The sequence below is a fragment of the Carassius auratus genome, chromosome 49 (genome assembly GCF_003368295.1).
Source record: "Carassius auratus strain Wakin chromosome 49, ASM336829v1, whole genome shotgun sequence".
Taxonomy (NCBI): Eukaryota; Metazoa; Chordata; class Actinopteri; order Cypriniformes; family Cyprinidae; genus Carassius; species Carassius auratus.
Window position 1 is genome coordinate 12,919,467 of NC_039291.1, and position 23,279 is coordinate 12,942,745.

At 35.7% G+C, this 23,279-nt stretch overlaps 1 protein-coding gene across 1 annotated transcript; it reads right to left on the reverse strand.

The window, feature by feature from the left end:
• Positions 1–9,351: 9,351 nt before the first annotated feature.
• Positions 9,352–22,548, reverse strand: LOC113065960 (D(3) dopamine receptor-like). Its single transcript, XM_026237491.1, has 8 exons — positions 22,064–22,548; positions 21,012–21,312; positions 19,538–19,650; positions 18,306–18,442; positions 16,884–17,077; positions 15,054–15,125; positions 12,977–13,340; positions 9,352–10,141 (listed from the first exon to the last, which is right to left on the reverse strand). Exons 2-8 carry the CDS (start codon positions 21,297–21,299, stop codon positions 9,945–9,947), a joined length of 1,365 nt encoding a protein of 454 aa, XP_026093276.1. The 5' UTR covers positions 21,300–21,312; positions 22,064–22,548; the 3' UTR covers positions 9,352–9,944.
• Between the last annotated feature and the right edge of the window lie 731 nt (positions 22,549–23,279).

The following is a 23,279-nucleotide window of genomic DNA, read 5'->3' on the forward strand; positions in this document are numbered from 1 at the left end:
AGATTTAAGACTGTTCAGCGTGATGCGTTTTGATGAGCTTGCTGTGATTGTTATGCTTGTTGTACACTGTGCTTTTTCTGCATGCTGCACTTGTTATGCTTGCAGTTGACGTGGTTGCTATGCTTGCTGCATCTCTGCTAGCAGCTATATTTTTCACCCTAACCCAATCAATAACAAAGACACTATGGCAGCTATCACATTTGTTTGAAATAAGCAAGAGCAAGTCCGTGGTGTGAAAATTAACGCTGGTAAGTCAAGATTTGGTTGCATGAAAAAAAAAAAGTCTATAGTCTTTAGTGTAGTGATGCACGAAGCAGTGCTAACGTAGAAGTCACTGTTTGGCTATTGTGCTGGTAACGTTTGCAGCTGAATACTGTAGGTCAAACAGGAAGGAGAAATTTCGTCTCAATCCATCATCCATCTGTTAACTTTCTTTGGTGTGAACTGATTTATCTGAACCAGGCCTCAAGTTTTCAGGATCTTTCAGGTGCTTGATGCTGAACTACTACAGGTAACAAATGTGTCTCATGTCCTTCGGAGAATCTAATAGAGTTGTTGACAACTGGGGTAGGCTATCAGTAAAATCATGTCCTCACCTTGGAAATCATTTTGGTGATTTTCTCATGTAGTTTTGCTCTGAGAAATATAAGCATGAAATGAATACAAATTGTGGTCTTCTGCTGGTTTGGTTGGCAGAGAGGTCCTCAGGGGAGTTATTTTGTGAGTTTTCCCAGACTATACAAGTCAAAATAAGAGCTAGAGAGATATTACATCATTGTTTTGGAGATGTAAATTCAGGCCAGTTTTCGTTTTGGAAGAACATAACACTGTCACAAAGGTCAAGTATTCTCATAAAGCAGTCTGGAGCTTTACACACTATCAGCGGTTCATCCAGGCAGAAAATATGGATGATTATTTAGGCAATGTATGTTGGCTTGAAAATCACTCAATTTCCTGCACAGCATGCACAGGCAGTGACCTTGATGAGCGCGACACTGTTTCTCACCTTCAAATAAGCGCAGAAATGCCATGTTTTTATTTAAACTAATAGCAGATATATTACTTCAACTTACTAAAATGTAAAATTACTGTTCCAAAAGGTTTTTTTTTTTTACATTGAAGGACCGTTTTAGGTTCCCCAAAGAACCTTTCAGTGAACAGTTCCTAAAAGAACCACTAGTATGAAAAACATTTGTTTTTTTTTCCACTTTAAAGAACCGTTTGTGCATTGAAAAGGATTTATGGTTGTTAAAGGTTCTTCATGGAGCCACTGATACTATCAAAGAACCTTCATTTTGTACATCTTATTTATTACTGTATTTAGACAGGTCACAAATTTTGGTATCAGGGTTATAAAAACTGTACACCTCTAAAATATATAAAAAGTTATAATAATAATAATAAAATAATTTAATCACCTCCTTCCACTGCCCAACTTCTGAAATACATTTACTGAATACAGTTTCAGGCCCTATTTTGTAACCTACTTATGGCAAGTGCCTTGAAATATCCCAGACGTCCTGTGGCAGACTTAGGATTCCACTTAGAAGAGTTAAAATATAGGTGAAGTTGGACACATTTCCTGTGAGACAGCAGTGGGGTGGAATGGGTAAAGCTGATATCGAGGCTTTGTAGGAAATGCCCCATTTGTGTTTATAGAAATGGGACAGCAGTCATCCACCATCATCTGTCCCCTACTTTACTTTCTCTCCCTCTCCTCCTTTTCCAGCAGTTGCAAGTTTGGTTTTTTAACAGAAGACCAAAGGTTTAGATAGGGATAGTGGGAATTTGTGATTTTGTGGAGAAGTGAGCAAAGGTCTTAAAGACTGTAATCTGTTTATCTTGGATGGAGTTTATCTGAATAGAAAATGAGTTTGAAATAATCCCCTCACTACCTTTATTGGGCAAAACAGGTGAATTTATGTTATTCATAAAGGCTTAGATAGAAAAGGATTAAGGCTAAGTCTTAAGATGGTCAATAAGGGATTTAGGTACAAGGGGAAGATGGTATTTGGCCAAATTAAGCACAAAGGCAATTCTCTGCATGATGTTAATAAAACTGAAACATTCAAATTCACAGCATTCTTGTGGATAAATCAGACAGGGTAAATAGTTAAGTACTGTATAGTGTGCTAACATGAGTTTCCCCTTAAGGATCAATAAAGTTACTATGTGTGAAATTAAACTAATGATTTGAATTTTGTCACAGTTATTTTGGTAGCATACAGGAAAAGCTTTGAAAAAATATTTGCCATTTTTAATTTGGCCCAAACAATGCATTGTCAAAGTTAAAATAATCCCCTTTAAAATGTATAAAATCATTTAAATTTTATCTGACATTTTTCAATAATGTTTTTTACACATTTTTATCATTTAATCACTTAAAATTGACATTCACTCATTATAAATGAAGCAGTGTTGTTTTATTACTGTATGTATATAGAGCTGGAGCATGTCAGACTGCCTACAGCCTGACGCTCACTTCATTTCCTTAATCTGAGGACAGGCAGGAAAGAAATATAGTGGGAAAAGGGTGCATTTGGATGGTGTTCAACTTATTGTAGCATTGCTTGTTTATGCTCTCTCTCATTTTCATTCAAAAATAATTCCCTAATTCATTCAGAAGTTCCTCACAGTGTCATTTTCATTTGTGTCAAATTAAATGAGCCGTCTACTCTGACTAATGTCCATACAGAATGTGGCACATTGCGTTAATGTCATCAAAAATACACCTTTACATAAGTGCTGAGTGTGAATCTCTCTTCTGTTTCTTTTCTGAATACCTGCAATATCTTCTTTTCATGCTACAGTAATTTAATCCTTGGAATGTTTCAGTCAGGCATTCTGACCTCTGTAACCTTTTACTGCTGCGATAGTAGCCCTGTATTACAGAAGATTCATGTAAAATTTCTTTACTGGACTGGAATTCTGAGATATCATTACCTGGTCAGAAGAGGAGAGAGCTTTTCATCATTAACTGTCTCTTAACACGTCTGGAGCGAGAGTGAGGTGTGGTGAGAGGGGGACAGGAGAGACTCATTGACTACAGGGAGCAGTGAAAATTAGAACAAGACAGCTTTTGTGTGTGTGTGTGTACATACCGAATAATAATGGGAAATTCATGATAAGGGCTATTAAAACGAAAAAAAAACCCATAAAACATTTTTGTTACTAGGATAAAAATAAACTTTAGCTGAAAAGAAAAAAAAAAATGGCTTTCAGTATCTTGATAAATAACATGACAAAACACAGCAACAAAATGAATAAAACTTTAAATACAACTTAAACAGAAAGTAAAAATAAAAACTAAGTCAAAATATTAATTATAACAGTAATAGCATTTCAGTTATACTCAAATAGCTATTAAAACGATTGAATATTTTTTTTAATTTAAGGGTGAATTTTTCTGAAACAGTGCTAACTTTATTTATAAAAAAAAAAATGTATCCTGTTAATTTTTTGTGATAACACTTTCATCTTCGAGAAAGTGATTTCTTTTTTTTTTTCAGAAAAAGTCAAACAAACAAAAAATGAAATAGTTTTATCAATGCATTTTTACATTTTGTGAAGTTTTGTGATATTAACTGATTTGTCTCACTTTACCTAACTTAAACTATTCAGTTCTGTGAAATACATTTATAAAAGAAACAACTATAATTCAAAATTGCTATAAAGGAGCTCCACATCAACATCTCTAAACTTGAGAAAATTGGTGTAGTAACAGTTTTTTTTCAGAAATTACTATCAAATTGTATAATTAATTATGTATTATAAAAGGTACTCAAGTGATCCTTGTTTTATTTACAACTTCAACAAAATCTTTTTTCAAACTTTATTTATTTTCATCTTTTTTTAAAAATGTAATTAATTTAGGAGCATGAACTTTACCAGAGCCTATTTCTAAAGGTCTGAAATATTTACAGAAATAATTATTTAAATGACTAAATATTACAATTCTGCAAATTCTTTAATTTGTTCAACAGGTTCTGTGTAACAAGAATGACTGGGTGCGCTGAGATTGCAGGTCAGTATATTTACTTCTATTCTCTGATCTATTGGATTATTGCAGAGATTGTGATCAGATCTGCTGATCGATTAATTTACCTATAAACCTTAATTGTCCTTATCTACTTCTGTTAACAAGCATTGCTCAGAGAGACTCTCTGTTGATTTCCTTCCACATTTCATCAGTCATCTCCAATCTAATATGTTTTACTATATCCCGGTTCTCTATAAACCAGCAGATAGAACTGGTCACAAACTAATACACTATAACAGATGTGTCCAGATTCAGTGTGGTCTGTCTAGTAGGACTAAACCTACGCTCAAGACTTTTCACTGTTGCTAAGACTTTGAGGCAAAATGTTGATTTTAAAGTCGATTTTATTATATTGCCATTTAAAAATCAATATGCTGACGTGGAATGAAATAAAATATCAGTATGGAAAGATACTAAAACATTTGACCTCCTCACCCACTGCAACTGGTTATCTATAGCTATCCTGTCCATGAATATTTATCTCGATAGATAGATAGATAGATAGATAGATAGATAGATAGATAGATAGATAGATAGATAGATAGATAGATTGGTTTTACTTTAGAAGCCAAAATGAATATCATTGTACACTGACAGTCGAAAGTTTGGACACAACTCTTCCATTAAATTATATTTTCTATATTTTTGAATAAAAGAGGAGAAAATAAATATGATGTAAATATTTATAGAGAGAGAGAAAAAGAGAGAGTTAGAGTAAAATAAGTAATTTAAAATAAAATTTTATATAATTAAATTCAACAGAGCATAGAATATCATTTTTTAGCATAAACCTTTATATAAAAATAAATTATGTGTGTGACCAAGCTAGTAGAGTAGCTATGCCATACTTGTGTAAAGGATGCTTAAAAATTATCCCTGTCAGAGAAATGACAGGCTCATCATGGTGAGTGATGAACGTGGGAGTAATTAACAGCATTATTAAAACTTTGAATGTGATTGCATGGTAATTACTTGAGTTATGGATTTGCTCTGTTCCCTGTAAAGAATGGGGACTGATTTGTTGACTAGCGACTCGTGTGAAAACTAAAGTGCCAGGACCTCATCAGAGCTGCTTAAAGATACGTTTGCTGCTTCATTCATATGCGTAAAAAAAAATTTTTTTTATTTTTTAATAAATTAAATAAAATATTATTTTGCTCTGTGAGATGTATTGACAGAATGAGGGTTAGCATAGGTAATGAGGACCACTCTTTTTATTAATAGAGCACATTTTGCCTATAAATATGACAATATTCAGAAGGTAATGTTGGAAAAGTCTGTCTTGAAATGTAACTGGCCCAGAAAGGCTTGAAAAATTAATATGAATAATTTGCCATGTAGGGCCTATGGTAAACAATCCAAAAAAAAATAAAAGACCACCGTTTTTTGCTACAACTGTCATTTTTGTTACAGCATAGGGCTGAAATACAGATTACAGTTTTAAAATCTACACTAAGTAGCTATCTTACATTACAACAGAAACAAAAACCGCCTTCACTAAATGACTGAGGATCACATGTCATTCCCAACATAACAAACTAATGCAGAAAAATGCACATGGTTGCCAGGAGGCACATGACAAATAAAAACAATGTTCTAAAATCAGCTCAAAATATCAAACATGAATCATTGTCTAAAGATAAAATACTTAGTCTGTGCTTAACATCCAGTTGCGTCGCTAGGAATTCTGGGTCTTTTACACAGAATCTAAGTGCCCCCTCAAAATCACATCTGGAGGGACGGGGGTGAAAATGTTTATGTATCCATGAATTGGATTACCAGTCCCCAGCATGCTTTGCAAGAGTAGAATTTGGATGGAAACACAGTTTGTAAGATAAAAAAAGCCTTGATGAGCATGATAATCATCCATTGGTGAGCATGTGATCTAATGCTAGATTTCTCCAAATCTGTTCTGTTGAAGAAACAAACTGATCAACATTTTGCATGGCCTGAGAATTAGTAAGCTACATTTTTCAGCAAATTTTCATTTCTGGGTGAATTATTCCATTACATTAGACTACCATGTAAATATGATGATTTTCAGTTCTATGTTATACATCAAAGTACTATGGTATATTATTGTATACTTTTTGCAATGCTTAAACTTTCCACTTTTCTGTGCTTCCTCCAAGTCATAACATGCTGATGATTTCCATTTACGAATTCTATTGCATTAGTCCCAGACGATGATTACCTGAGCCAATTCTAATGCAAATCTGTATGCTGCAGTTGTGGAGACTAAACGGGTCTATAAAGGTGTTTAATTGAGAACTGCAGTGCGAGGAACAGAGTCTGCGGTGCGGTCAACTGAGAGATAAATTGCGTTTGACAGCATCTCATTTCAATCCCAACACAAGTCAGCACAACTAACACTGTCATCTCCAATAGATCCTTTCTGGTCTTGGAATGGCCAAATGATAACCAGCATCATATGTTGTTGGGTCAATATAAAATGAAAGAAATGCACTACAGTAAACTTTTGAATATAATCACTGTGTTTGTAGTAAAACCAAGGACATATGTTAACCAGAACATGCGGTCAGTGTGGTTTATCAGAAGAGACCTTGAGGCTGTAGAGATAAATGGACCCTTAAATTCTCCTCTCCACTCAGCTACCAATGAATCACTTTAAATGCATTGTTTTGGGAGCTTCATATGGTAGTCACGTAAGGAAAGTAGTTTCACCTCTCTCCTCTTTTTATCACACGATAGATAGAGGATAAAGCGGGGCAGATAATGGGACAGGGGTGGTGCAGGTCATGAAGACGCATCTCTTGGGTTGACAAGGGCATCAAACCGAGTTTATTTATAGCCATTGGCAGTTTTTCCAGGGGATTGGGGGAGATTTGCATAATTATTAGAATTTGCACAGCACTGCTGCTGCAGATAACGGTAACGAACGACCATCATCCCGTCTCCCAACAGCACAGATTTACAGTATAAGCTCACCACAGGACACTTTATAAACAACCGACTCTTGTGAAGCATCTCGACGTGACGTTGGTCTCAAAACTAGCCAGCTGAGGTTCACTTACTAGTTTAATCACATACAGGCTACTCGAAATGCATGCTCATACATGTTTAAGTGTGTGTGCAAATGCTTTTAATTTGGCTGTAGAGAGCCAGGATTCCAGCTGTGCTATTGTCCTCCTGTAATTGGGCGACTTATTTTAGTTCCCTCTGGTTGTCTTCTAGCACATCAAGCATAAGGTAAATCCAATAGTCTTTTAACTGTCACCAGTGAGACAAATACAATCCTCTGTTTGTGTCTATTTTAATGTTAAATCTAACTACACGCAATGAAGACGTGTGTTATGCTGTCTTTCTTTAAAGGCAGTCAAACCTCCCCTTGTTGTCAAAATGTCAAGCGGCAGAAATAATTTTTGCATACTGTAATGGAGGGTTGTTTTATATTACTTTTGCTTATATAGGAGTTTAGGGATTTAAATATTAAATGATACCTTTGTTGTCATTTAATATTTCAAACACTATTAAATAATTGACACTGTTAAATATAATCTTTAGCAAATTTCAAAATGAATAGCCTTTTTGATACAGTAATTTATAATGTTTTCATGCATTAATTCACTTGTAACTTTTAAAACAACTGGGTTTAGTTTTCTTTATTTACACAAAATAGTATAGAATAGTAATTTCAGTGGTAATTGATCATACTAATTATTGGATTATCGTATTGTTGCATCTCTAATTAAAAAAATAGAAAAAATCTGTCTCCAGAAGTAAATACATTTATTTGGGTTAAAAGGTTGAACCTATGATATAAAAATCTTCTCCAAAAACATCATAGTTTATATCATAGTTTGTCTCATAATCATACAGTGTATTGACCTTGTATGTCACAATTTTTATTTAAAGCATGATTATTTTTCTTGTTACAGAAATGGGCTTCCATTTGTTTATAGTAATTAGCTGTATATAAAAACATTAGAGATGTATGATGTGTGTGTGTGTGTGTGTGATATGGAGAGGTCCCATATTGGCCCTTATTTCCAGGTGTGATTGAGTTAGGTTGTTCTGTCTAGTGATGGGCTGGTGGCTGGACAGAGGCATAATGGGAAAGTCAGAAGCTTATATAACAAGATTTCACAAGTCTTTCCAACAGCCCACCTCCATTTTGAGCTTAGAACAAATCCCGGCAGGGGTTCAGCTACAAAAACATGTATAGGCACACTCTCATAAAGAAACAATTTGCAAACCGACTGGACCCCTTTGTTAACAAAAGCCGGTCCACAATGCAGCAAGATTGGGGTCTACAGTGCGTTAGACAGATACTTACTAACTTAATCAACTTTATTGTTCTTAAAAGGCAACTCTTTGTGTAGACAGCAGTACACATGCACTTACAGTAACACAACACAGGATATGAAGGGGCTGAGAACAGAAAGAGGGACGGATTTGTTGAGAGAAACGCCAATTTTGTATTCATTATCTGTCACTTAGCAAGTTAGAGCCATGATTCTGTGAGAGTGCCGGACCACACAACTTAAAGCCGGTGCTCAGGAGAGGACTGGAGTCTCGCTATCATTTAGTAATTAATGAGAGGAAACCATCACTCACATTGTCACGCTTTTGTACCAGCTATCACACACACTCATTAGGGCACGCATGCAGAGTGTGTGTCTGGAAACGCTACAATTTGGGTCAAGCCACACTTGAGCATGATGTTTTTTCAAAATCTTTTTCCATATAATCAGTCGGATTCCAGCTGAGCTCACTTTCAATGCCGGTTGAAATTCAGAGCTCTTTTTTCCTTGTCTACTAAAAGCTTTTGGTCACATTCACAGTCATTCACGCTGTCAGCCAAACAATTCGCTTGTTTTAATTCACTCATTGGCACCTTTCCACTCACTTCCACTTCAAATCAACAAACTGACTTATCTACTTTCACACACACTCCTCTTCTTGAGGTTATGTTCCTCATATTTCTCCTTCAACCACTGAAAGCTTTTGTCTTTCCAATCCATTATTTGTGCACGTAGTATATGCAAAGGCACCATGCATCTATTTTTTCCTGGCAATTGTATTCCTGAAATGTTTCTTTCCCTAGGCATGAATAATACATTGGGTAAGACAAAAAAACTCACTTTTATAGAACCTGTGGTCCAATACTGTGTAAAATGTGTTTGACTACTAGTTCAGATTTTGTTAAACATGATAGAAGACCATGGGTACATATTCTCCATAACAGTCACTTTGATTTAAATAAATGCAGTCTTGAGGCATAATGTGTGTATATTTCAGATGACATCAGGGCTTATGGGATTCAATATAGCTTTAATTCACAGCACAATATCATGTTTTATCCATAACAATCATTATCATCTCTTCTCTTTTCTATTCTGAGGCAGTTGGTTCAAGAAACCTGGCCTTAGGAGGGAGAAACAATTAAAGGCACAACACAGTCTTGGATCCTTTACTACTTCAGGCTCCTTTGGTCCAACGGTTTTATGGTCCCTTTGACAATCTCTAGCCTTTGTAACCACATAAATAGATTACTCAATTCAGTTTCATTCAGCGGTGTAACACATGCAAACACATGATGACCTCAGAATTCGCTCTGCATGCAACAAGGTAGTGAGATGGAGAATAAGGTCCAGCAGATATTTTAGGCTTTGTTGTGGGATGTAAAGCACCAACTGGAATTCCAGGTCCGTCATCTCAAAGTTAGCTATAGAGTTTGAAAAAGATTTAGATGAACACTAATCCAGTAATCACAAGTAGTGAATTTGAAATCCCCTTGAACAAATTCAGACTGTTCAAGGCCTTTAATCTCCTCTGCATATTCAAGTTTTCAAGTTTGGCAATATGGCACTTTGCATCCCAAAAAGGAATCCATAATGTCTGGAAGCTGTATTGATTATTATATGGGAGCACTGCCAATGGTTTAGCAGCTCAGGATTTTAATAAAGGCTCTGCGGAACTCAGTGTTAAACGTGGTATAGATGACTGGGTTGAGAGCGCTGTTGACATAGCCGAGCCAAGTGAAGGCGCTATAGACCTCAGGAGGAATATGACAAGCTCTGCAGTGAGTGTTTAGGATGTGGGTCACAAAGAAGGGCAGCCAGCATATTAGAAAAACCCCTGCAAGAAAAAACAGATACATGAAACTGTTCACCATGATTCACACATAACATGATTTTCTTTTTTAGTGTGACACTATTAACTGCATAATGTGCTGGTCACTCTCTTTCATTCAATTACAATAAATGAGGACTGGAGCTTTAAAGTGTCAAAAAGGATATAAAAGATCCATAAAAGTGGTTCATATAACTTTTAAAGCCAAAGGAAAGCTTTGTGTGAAAAACAGATCACATTTAGAGGTAACAATTCCTCTGTGTTGGTATCGTCAACTAAAACTAGTTTTCAGTAATTTGAAATAAAGGGGAAATGAAATAAAGTACAACTTAAAAACACTTAACTTAATTACAGCTAACTGACATAAAAAAATGAAAGCTGAATTACAATTACTAAAACTTTTAAAAAGTTTTAAAACATAATTTAAAAGTGGACCTTATATATATCTGATTGTGAATATCCCTCATGTGGAGTTGCTCAGGGAACCATACTGAGACCCATAAACTTCCTAGCACTGATTGCACTTGATAGCACTGATAACAGTGCCCTTCAGTAGCAAAGACACTGGAATGTGGACGACGTGACTATAGCCCAGGTGAGGTGGACCCCTCATCTGCCCTGTATCTCCATCAGACATTGAATGATCTCGGTCAAAGGTATCAAGGATATTCTGATTCCCTCTCACTACTTCTTGGATTGTACACACTAGGTAGAGAGAAAAGTAAAACTGTGCCTTGATTTTGCTAGGAAGCTATACAAGTTGAGTCTCTGAGAACCACTCAGAGAGGGGCTGACAGACTGAAAATCCCCAGATATCAAACAGAAAAATTCCCTATATGTGTAGACTTCAAAATGATTATAGATACTTTTATATTTTAAAAGCTATTTTGTGTATTCGTATGATATATGTTATTATTATTTTGTTTACATTTTATTAATTGTATCTTCATTTTGAATTGGCATTTCATGGTAACAGCAAAATAATCAGCGTTCCTTAATGACAAATGTCCTTTGGTACCTGTGATGATGCTAAAAGAGCCAATAAAACTAAAAACAACAATATATAAAATGTATATAAAAGCACTAAACCAACAATGATTCATTTGTTAATGTATTATTCTTTTAAGTCCGATCTTTTCAATTAATCATTTGATCAAGTCCACAAAAGTAGACTAAATGACTAAGATTGATTCAGTTCTTGAGTTCAACTCTCTGAATCAAGCAGGTCATGATGGCAACATCCATTTTGAAAAGAGCTAAGAGTGCATTTCTTCAAACTTGATCTTTTGTGATGCACAGAAAAAATAAAGTCATGAGGCTTTTTGGATGAACTACACTTTGAACTTCTACTTCTAAAGTGTTTTCTGCAAATGGCACACATTTCCTCAATCCAAGGCATCTGTCTCCATGAGCGTGATTTAATTTCCTCCTCAATTAAGCAGACATTTTAGATCATCGTCATTTAACACTTTACAGAAAACCGACTTATGGGTCATCAGTCAACACTAATAGAGCCAAATTGGTTATTACATACTTGATGTTGTATAAAACTAATATGATGGTTGGAATTTGACTGTACTCTGTAGGTGATTTATGAAGTTATTGGCATTCAGATTTTTCAATATTCCCCAGGTGGTTTCGTGCTGGCAATCTGACAAGCTGTAGCACACGCCAGATGCAGACTGAGCTTCAGAGAGCGACTCTGAAACCCACTTTCAAAATGTCAGATGAGAAGCTATGTGAATCAATAATTGAAAAAAAAATAGTATAATGGCATGTGTTCGGGTTGAAGTGGGGAGGTGTCAGGACACCAGATATGAAAGAAAAACAATTTTGGAATAGTCAAGATAAAAATGAATTTGCTGTAATCAATCAGCAAGATGATGAATTTCATAAATGACATGACCCTCCCCGTCACCTCCTCTCTCTCCTTTGAGACATGAGAGAGGGATAAATATCAGTGTTGATAATGATGTAGCTATTCTTATGTATCTTTGAACTTCAACTTAATCTTTGCGATAATTTATTGCAACTTATCATAAAATGCATATATGATCTCACCTGGGGCACCAAGGTAAAACACACAAGTGAGTTTAACCTTGCAAACTAGAAATACAAATGGCCTGGGGCCAAAACAAGATGGAATGTAAAGTTCTGCTTAAATTAAATGTCACATCATTGTATTACTGCTATCATGATGATCAGGGTAACAAATAAAAAAACATGTCAGTATGTAAATAAATGCAAGGAGGAAGATCAAACACAATAAAGCATGCAAATATTACAATGATGTCTTTACTGCTGAATGGCAATCATTCTGACCATGTTAGCCAATCATTTTCAAACTTTAATCTTAGATTTAGTCTTACAAAGAACCATAATAAGATGAAATTACCGATTTAACAAACCTTTAAAATTTCAAAACTATGTCAACCAATTTGAGCTAAAAGTGAAAACTGAAAAATAAAAAAAATCCGCTGTATTAATTTCAATAGCTCAGTAACAAGTGAAAGTAAGCACTATACAGTCTGTCTTCACTTTAAAAGGATTGAGTACTCGAAAATAAAAATTCTGTTATCATTTACTCACCCTCTTGACTATGGAAGTCAATGGGGACCAGAAACTGTTTGATTACACACTTTTTTCAAATTCTTCTTTTGTGTTCAGTCGAAAAAATTAATTCATATTTTTTTGTGTGTGTGAACTATGCTTTTACATGAGAAGTATGGAATTTCTATGAAACTAACCACAACAGAAATACAAAAACAATGTTTTATAATTTTTTTTTTTTTTTTTAGGAATCTAATAATAGAGCCAGTACAAGCAGTGCAAGCGTCTCACCCAGAACGATGGCCAACATCTGTGTGGCTTTCTTTTCCTTGGAGTGCATACTTCTACAGCGGACCTGACTGGGACACACCATGACGCGAGCGGGCCGAGGTGGATGCAGGGAGGTGTGTGTGTGTCCGTTTGTCAACTTCTTCACCTCACAGCTCCTAACTGTCTCCTGCTCCTTGCCCCCACCCTCCTCTTCCTCACGGTTTGCATCTTGCTCAGTGCGAGCAAAGGACGCCTGGCTGACGCTGCAGTAGTTCAGTGTGATCACAGGAGGCAGCAGCGAGTTCTCGGCAGGGGCGGTTTGAGGCCGCTTACGCCATGGGCAGCTGGCGAGGAGCCGCGGACGGATCACCTGCTCCTTGGTTTCCTGAACAGATAGGGAGATGAAATGCAAGCATGCAAACTTCAAGGTGCGCAGAATATCTTTATTCCTGCAAGTATGTCTGTTCTATAATTAATTAGCTCAACGAGGTATGCTGTCCTCATTTCCTTGAATAGAATGATATCGTCTCAAGGACTACTGAGTATTTTTGTTGCAATATGAAGCTGATTTCACACCGCCTTACACATTGGACCTAGTGTTGGATTGCTTTCTTGACTTTGCAAGTCCTTAAGAAAGGGCAATGAACCAGTAATCCTCTGGCTACTGACTACACATTTGCTGTTTTTCGAGTAATATATTATTAAACTCATGCATAATTTCCTATAACATAACCTTGCCATTGGATATAAAGTAATATTGCCTTTTTAAAAGATATTTAAAAGACTCTGTGATCCCAGTGAGTATTCATTCTCAGTTACAGTATGTTTTCCAATAGCTTACATTTTTTGTTTTCTACAAAATAAACAAAGAAAATAGTTTTATTTTCCATTAAAAATATGAAAACCTCTTTAAAATGTATCCTTTTAATGCTTGTTTTTTAAACTATATCTTAAATTTGGTTTATTGGATTTTTCTTACCCTAATGATATATAGTTCTATCTTGTTTTAAACGTAAAACATAAAAAAAAGAAAAAGGTAGTCACTTTTAGTATTTTTTTTTTATCAATATGTTATGTTATGATATGTTTCTGAAGAAATATATGATCTTCTATTCTTATAAAATATATTCTCTTATATTATTTTATTATATTTTTTTGGGCCAGTATGTTTTTTTTAACAGAGTAACATAAAAGACAGTCATGTTTAAAAATATGTTTTTCATATAAAATCAAATATGTTTCCACTAAAGTATTAAGCTGCAAAACTGTTTTCAACATTGATAATAAGAAATGTTTCATGAGCAGTAAATCAGTATATTAGAATGATTTCTGAAGGATCATGTGACGCTGAAGACTGGAGTAATGACTGCTGAAAATTCAGTTTTGCATCACAGGAATAAATTACATTTTAAAATGCATTATTATAAAAAACAGGTATTTTAAATTGTAATAATATTTTATAAAGTTGCAGGTTTTTTTAAGCAGCCTTGGTGAGCATAAGATATTTCTTTTAAAAAAGCTTACTAACATTAAACATTAAAAAAATTAAAAAAAATTACTAACCTTACATTTTTGAATTCACCTGTTGCAAAAATGCAAATATCTCTTTAATGCAAATATCTAATCAATCACATTGCACCTCCTCTTTTTGTTAATCAGTATCTCCCAGTATCTTTATATCACAGCTCTGATCCCAAGGCCTCAACTATGGGGCTGTGGGGCACTCAGCTGTGGCTCCATACCAAAGCTTATTAGTCCTAAAACTTTGATGTGACTCCTGTGGAAACAAATGGTTTCAACAAACAGAATGTGCCAGTGAAGGGAGGAAATCACCAGCCACAGCAGGTTGGGGGCCATACATCAGAGCCACAAATTTTTCCTGTTCACAGCTAACAGCCGAAGGGAGAAGTCTGTGGAGGCATGGCAAGAGAAGCACACTCGCTATGCTAAATCAGGAGGGAGAATACTGCCAGCAATCTCAAAATACCTTGTAAGATTTCTTCACAGGCTCTGTTGCTCTGAGAAGCCTCATTTCATGCAAGATTAGAGCAGTCACACATTTCTATACACACATGCTGGCAAACAATGGTATACGCACATTTATCACATTGATCCTGATGGGGGAAAGGTCTCTTTTCTCTTTGTGAGCATCGTCTTGTAAACACGTCTCCTGTGGAGAAATGTTAAAGAGTCAGCGGGTGGAAAACAAAGCCAATGCAAAAGCATGTAAAACAAATTTAAGGAGCAGAAAAAAATAGAGAGTAAAAGATGCCAAGATCAAGGCAGTGAAACTGAAATAGGCCGCTATGAAAAAAATAATTAAAAATCAGTTTTTCAGTTGATGCTGACTGTGTCGTCTCACTGAAGCCCATTATATGGCTGGAATGGATCATCTACCTCACTTAAATAGAATTATTTATTAGAATTATAAGTGCTTCTCTACACCAGCGGTTCTCAATTCCAGTCCTCGCACCCCCCAGCTCTGCATATTTTGCACATCTTTCTTAACACACCTAATTCAGATAATCAGCTTGTTAGAAGTGAGCTCTGTTCCCATTGATATGGTTCCTCCCTACACAGTGTTCATTGCTCCTAACTCCCTGAGCAGGGGAAAACTGTTGTTGTTTATCTCTCTTCCGAAAATTAGTTCACGGATTTGCGCTGTGCAACGTCTTCACACATGGTCAAGTGTGACTTCATATACCTCTGTAAATAAACACAATTTAAATTCACGTCTCGCACACTTCAGTGCACTTTGAATAGAATCATGCCGGAACATCCTTGTTGTCCACTTTTCAGGGCACTTACATTTATATTTATGCATTTAACAGACGCTTTTATCCAAAGCGACTTGCAGTGCATTTAGGCTATACAATTTTTTTTTTTTTTTTATAATTAAGCAGTTATCTGGAATTGAGAACTGCTGCTCACTACACTACACTGCTCAAATCTCACATTTGAATCATCAATGGCAAATCCTTTACATATGTAAATGTACGCATTGTAGTCTTCTCTCCCAGGATCAAGAAACAGTCCTCCTGTAAATACAACAATGATTTCTAGTTGTGTCCTCTTTTGGAAGGCCAAACAAAGTATTTTCGCTTTCACAATGAAACAGCGTCTCCACAACATGTCGCCGGTGGCACTCCCAAGAAGAACGGAAAACTTAAAATCCCGTTATATGACTCCTTTAAAATAACACTGGACCTCAGTGACTTTCTTTGTAATGACAAAAAAAAAAGAAGACATTTTTAAAAAATATCTTCTTTTTTGTCTAACAGAAAAAAAGAAAGTCACACAAGTTTGAAATGAGAAGAGGATGAGTAAACTATAAATTTCATTTTAAAGTAGCTAAATTATTGTTGATTGTTTCATTTAAAAAATATGAACAGTACAAAATCACCCAGTTATGCAAATTTACAGCTCATATTTGCAAGTCTGTGCTTGGATTTCATTTTCTTTATTCAAATGAGATAGAATGGGGAAAAGTGTCTTTTTAATAGGAAGAAATTATTCAGGGCAGCCTACAAAGAAATTTTCTCCATATCAAATTTTGCTCCAGTTCGCTGGAACTAAAACTTGCAATAAAATTCCTAGGATGTGTTGCCGAATTGCTTTGTTGGAACTTGACTGCGCATCTCACTTTCACAAAAAGGCAATGATACAAAGGCTCAATCTGCTATTCTGGAGAGTTGTTTCAATGAATAAAACAAGAATGTAATGTTTTATAACAAAGACAGACCAAGTTCCCAAGTTTATTTGAATTTATGTGAAATGTAATACAGAGTTTTGATCCAGGATTGGCTCTAATGATCCAAGTTGTTCATTTCTAGTGATTATGTTCTAATGTGTTTTAAGTACAGAACAGAATCAGAAACAGTTGAGGAGATTATGTGTGGACGTGAAATGTGAGAATATCTACTCTTACCGCAGATAGTGGTGCGGATGCTGGCTGAACTTTGCCGCTGCCTTGACGGAAGGTGATTCTCTTCTGCCTCCTTCTGAGAAAGATGTAGATGCGCACATAGACCAGAAGGGTCACCATGAATGGCAAGTAAAACGACACCACAGAGGAATAGATAACAAAATCAGGATTTGAAATCGAACACACTGCCGGATCATCTGCAAAAAACAGACACGCATATTCATCATTCATTGCAGTGCATTTCACCAGTCTTGTGAATCTTTTGTTTGCTTTAATAAAGCTAGTAAAATATTCCATTGTGTAACATGGAAAATCACAGATATTAAGTATAAGTCAGTGTGGATGTATGTTATGATGTAGGAAGCTATGTTGGAAGTATTATCAATACTCTTATCAGCAGTAATCTGTGATACATATGTATAATTATTTTTGCGGCAGCATAATTAGATCCTCAAAGTCCTTCTCTCCCATCTGCAATACATGCCGCTAAAGCAGAACAAATCACAAGCATATATAGGAGGCTTGTGTGTGTGTGAGAGAGAGATGACATTCATTATATCTCACCGTGAAACTAATTAACTGATTACTCTAATTAAATGGTTGGTTAATTTCTTCGTAACCTAATTTATCGACATCTGATGGAAGCACACTGAAAGCTATAGCTATAAAATTAACCCTCAAGATAAATACTCTATTGCTTTATTGTATTTTGAAAATACATGGTTGAGGAAGCTACTTGTAGATTATCAAATTAAAGATCATGTAAAGTAGTTGATTCACAGTCAAGAAACCCTTATAATAGATATACTACAAACTACTAAAATTGCTAACTAGATTAATATTGCAGACTTATCATGTACAACACAGATTTTTGTCCAATCAATCGCTCTAGAATGAGAATATCCCACCCCCAATTATTGTGACAAGTGATGTTATTCATTTTGAATTCTTTTTCTTTTTTTGGGGCACAAAATAATGAGGATCTCAACAGCATTAACCCGAAACAGTTGTAACAACATGACTAAACTAAATGTTTTGCTACAAAAAAGTTGCCTCACAATGACTTCTATGTACGGTCTGAGGTGAATTCACAGATTCACTGTCTTGCAATTAAAGCCTTGTTGCTTTTATCTTACTCCCCTATACTGATTCTCAAACATCTCTTCATTAAATTTGTCACTCTTATTTCCAAACCCATTTGTTATTCATTACGGCCTTCACGTGATTTTAAGAGTGCTGGTTCTCAACTGCTGTTGTTTTAGAAAGCATATTGTATTAGGCATACAAACTATGCATGTATATATGGTTATTTGCATGCATTTGCATTTTATTTAGCATTATTTGTCCTTGTATGAGAACACCTATGACCTGTTTTTGAGTCACAACCCACTAGTTGAGCTGGAAAAACACTATACAGAAGCTCACCTGTAGTGTTGAATCCAAACAGTAGGGGGCAGGAGACTGCAAAGGCGAGGACCCAAACTGTGGCAATCATGACTGAGACCCTCTTGCGGGAGCTGTGGGTGGTGTTGTATAGCACTGGCATCACCACAGCCATATACCTTCACAGAAGCAATAATTAACCTCAGGAGAAATGGGAATACTGATCAGAAAAAGGTCACACTCTCTGATGCATGTAAAGTTATGAGATTAAACAAATATTTTCAATGACACCACAAAATATTTTTTTATATACCACCCATTCTGATATGAAAAAAAAAAGAGATCAAAGCCAATTTTAGATAAGCTTTCAGTACAAAGCTTTTTTCAGCATCTGACATGAAGCATTGAAAAAAAAATATCTGATTAAAAATGTATACGTCTAATGTATGTCAGGGTACTGAAAGAGAATTCACAACATCTATATGCCGAAAAGGGATTCATTATGCTTGACCCTTTCAACAGGATGATACAAATGCAATTGTATTAGCTTTTTGTGAATGTTTTTATATCACACTACTCTTACAAGGAAAGAGAGGGGTGAATCAGGCCAGTCTGAAAGGCATAATCAACCTAAATGTCTCTGAATATTTCCCTACATATACAGGTTTGTCTTTTCTACAAAATCGTTTTCTCTCAGCCCTTCTGTTATATCCTTTATGATCATCAGCATCTCACCCTTGCCATTCCCCAACTTATTAAACACTCATGCCATGCAATCAAAATTAAAAAAAGGACCCCTCTGTGCTCTATGTATGAAGGTGTTAATGATGCACCTGTCACTTGCTGATATCATATTATTGATTACCACTATATATTAGCCTATACTGGTGGGCCGTTATCGGCGTTAACATGCTATATATAATAAAGGGTGCAGTCACATCATTGATCTTGGAATTTTTGTGGGTGAAATCCAGAAATTTCAATATGAATCCATGCAATAAGGAAGTTTGCGTCAGTGCAAAAATTTTCCCCATGCCGGTTTCGCAACTGATTCAGTTCAGAATTTGACACAGTCCGTTTGAAAGAGACCTCTGTGTGAGCAGTGTTTCATACATCCCTAGACAATTTTGATTTCTAAATTTTGTTAATGTAACCGTACCATAAGACACTTACTGTGGAACTGAATGGGGCCCATTTTTTGGAAGATTTCTAGGCAGATATGAGAAGCTTGTAATTTTACATTCTAACTTAAAACTGGTGCATTAACTCCCTACCTGTCGATGCTGATGGCACACAGGTTGAGTATGCTTGCAGTGCACATCATCACATCCAAAGTCACAAAGACGTTGCAATACAAGCGACTGAAGAGCCAAGCTCCGTCGACCACCTGCATAGGTACAACAGGGTAATATTAAGAGAAGTTAACTGAGCGACTTATTTCTAGCCACACTGCCCCACCGATATAGTGTCTCCACTTTAAGGAAGAAGAGAACTCTTTCCGAGAGTCCCACCTTTTATCCCTACAACAATAACGGCCATTCGAGTGGAAAGGGAGGTGTTATAAGGCTCCGGCATAGATGAATGAACTACACGCTCCTGAATCAGACTGCTAAGTGTAGTGAATCATGACAGGAAGATCTTCTTTTCTGCCACTAATCAAAAACAGGACAATGCCTCCTGCAGGTATTCAAGAGATGTGCAGCCAAATTTAACCGAGTATGCACTCAGGATATATAATATAATTTAACATTTTAATATAATAATATAATATTTTAAGACTTTTAACCAAGTGCAAACATTTGCAATTAATTTAACATTTAATATTAAAATCTTTTCTGCTGCTCTCCAGTCAATTAGCTTTCAAATAGAGTGCTGCAGGATGACGGCAAAACCCGGCAGACTAATTCACCTTGGTTCCCTAGATGAGGTTTTACAGTTTATGGGTGAATTAAAATTTGTGGTAACCATAACTTGCTGATACTTGAACTTGTTCTACAGCGTAAACGGCAGACATTCAAACCCCAATCATGACTGCTTGTAAATGGATCACCAAAAACACATCTAAATATAAGGCCTAAAATGACACAACTTACCTTTTTTTTCCTGTAGCCTGACAGTAATTCAGTTGTTTTTACAGTTCAATTTTTTCAACAATCACTGTTTTTAATGTCCTCACATTCTCTCTCATATGTAGCATCTGAAAGTCTGATTCAGTCCAAATGGGTTCATCTTAAATGCCACTTTGATTCATATGCGAAGTCGGAAGTCTGGTTCAGTGAATCGGCTCATATCTCATATATAACGCTGCAAAGTCCAATTCAGTCTAGTGAATCGGTTTGTTCGAATGGTTCATGTAAATGAACATATTAAAAAAATGATCCACTGATTCGAGTTCCTGTTTATGTTTTTGTAAACAAACTTTGGTAAATAAGGATGTTTTTTATGTTTTAGGTATAAAGTGCCTGTTAAAGCAAATCACCCAAAACATAGAAGAACCATTTTTGGTTACCAAAGAATATTTCAGTCTTAAAAGACCATTTTGTAGTCTAAAGAACATTTTAATATCTAAAGACCTTTTTCCACTATAACTAAGCTTTTGTCCAATGGAAAGATTTTCAAAATTGTAAAAATTCTTCATGCAACCATCAATGCCAATACAGAACTTTTATTTTTTAGTACTGTGTAGTAATAGTTGAAAATACAGAAACACTCTGAACTATTTGCTACTGTATCTTCTTGTGTACTCACTTCCAAATAGACTGCCCAGGGCATGACCAGTAAGGCCACCAAGAGATCAGCTACAGCCAAACTGACCACCAGGTAGTTGGTGGTGGTCTGGAGAGCTTTCTCTCGAAGCACAGCAATACACACCAGAACATTCCCAAACACAATCGCCAGGATGAGTATGGAATAGAGCATGGCATAGTAATTCCTCTTCACTTCTTCAATTCCTGATATCAAGCTGTAGTTTCCCCCAGGGGTGAGAGAATGTTCTGTGTCATTCCACAGCCATTCACTGCTGCTAAACATTGCCATGAGTGCGAAGGATCTGGGGAGAGAGAAGAGTTTTGACTTTGAGGGATCAAAACACAGTCTTGACAACATATACTGTATTGTAGCATCTCTAGTGTGTCTGAAATCTTGTTTATATGCTGACGTCCCTGGATTTTATATTCTGCAAAGAGACTCTGCTTGAGATATGACAAGTGTTCGGTGACTTCAGATGGCATTTTCTGATTCAAAGTGCAGCCTTTATATCTTTGAAAATTCTATTCAGCAATAAAAATAAGTAATCATAAAATCTATTTTGCAAAGGCTCATTTGGTGGTCCATGCTTGATTTGTCTCCAGTCCATTTTATGCAACCCTTTACATTTAGATAATAATAGATTCATAAATGAATACCTAAATGAAGGCTAATAATGCACACATTGATTTAAGTAGGCTATATATATATATATATATATATATATATAACTGATTAATGTCAGATGCATACAGCTCCAATAATAAAAAAAAATATATTAAATAATCTCAAAGTTTAACTAAATAACAAATCTTTAACATGGATGATAACTGATGCTCTAAAATGCACTGCAGATCAAAAAGCATTTTGCTTCCCCAGTGCTGATATCAAGTCACTCATAGACGCAACAATAAATAATAATACTAAAATAAATAATAATAAATTTAAAAAAAAGTAAAAAAAAAAAAAAATGCTGGTGAAAACCAGTGTGAACGCATGCATTAATCGATTATCATTCCGTGCTTAATTCAAGCAGCAGATTACACAATGTCTACCTGTTATGCTTCTCCACCGTAGAACCGAAACAGAACCACACCTGGATGTACTTTCTTTGAGATGAAACTTGTCGGTCCAGTAGCTCTTGGCGCAAGCCGTTGGTGCTGAGAAAGGGACTCCATATTTACCGCGCGCCGGGCGAGCATAGCGTACGTGAGACTTATTAATGCACAGCTCCAGAAATACTTCCATACGATGTCTTTGTGCATTGAATAACTCCGTGCAGGCAGTACACAAATGGTTTCCCACAGACCTTGATTCGCCCGGGTGGTTACAGTCGTGAGACGAGCTTCACTTCGTCTCCAAGAGGTCTTTTACGCACGAAACATCTTTGTTCCCATTAGTTCAGTGCTTAATTGTGAGATAAATCCAAGTAGGTGATAGAATAAAATAACTTCTCGAAAAGCCCAATTGTAAATCGTGTCAAAGCTCTAAATGTATTCGTGTTCTGCTGGCGTTTTCGGTCTCCACTGTTCCCGCTCACGCTGTGATCACCAACGACTGACTGAGGATAGCTGTTACCTGCGACAGACCCAGAGGACCTGTTAACAGCACTAGAGCCAATAACCCAATAACGGGGCATGCTGTCATCGTCATCCAGATGTGCTGCCATTAACTCGTCTATTATTAGGTCAGAGAAATATCTAATAAACATACATTTAAATGTATTAATCTCAAAATAAAGTTATTTGTCACACTGGAACTTGCAATTACCTGCCTGAAAACAGAATGACAAAGAAATAATACATAAAATGTAAGATTAACTGTATAGAACTAGGAAATAATATAATTGAATGAATAACAGTAAAATGTTAAAGGTTACTACCTAAAATATCAAGTTTTTTTTTTTTTGGTGAATAACATTTCTAAAAACACATCATAACTTCCAAAAAAAATCTCCAATAAAAATGTGACAATTTGCCCCTATTTTTGAAAAATATACTTGTCCTATAAGTTAATAAATAAGTTTATATAAGTTAATATTCTTAGTTGACTAAAATTATTTTTGTTACCACTTACACTCAGTTACAGTTTAGTCCCATTGGTTATAGTGCAGTAACTAAAATCAACTATCAATGAGCAATACATCTGTTACATATTTATTAATCCTTTGTTAACTTCATTCAGCTGTTAATTGTAAGTTCATGTCTGCCCAGGTCAATTAAATAATGTTAACAGTTACAACTTTTGATTTTAATAGTGTATTAGTAAATT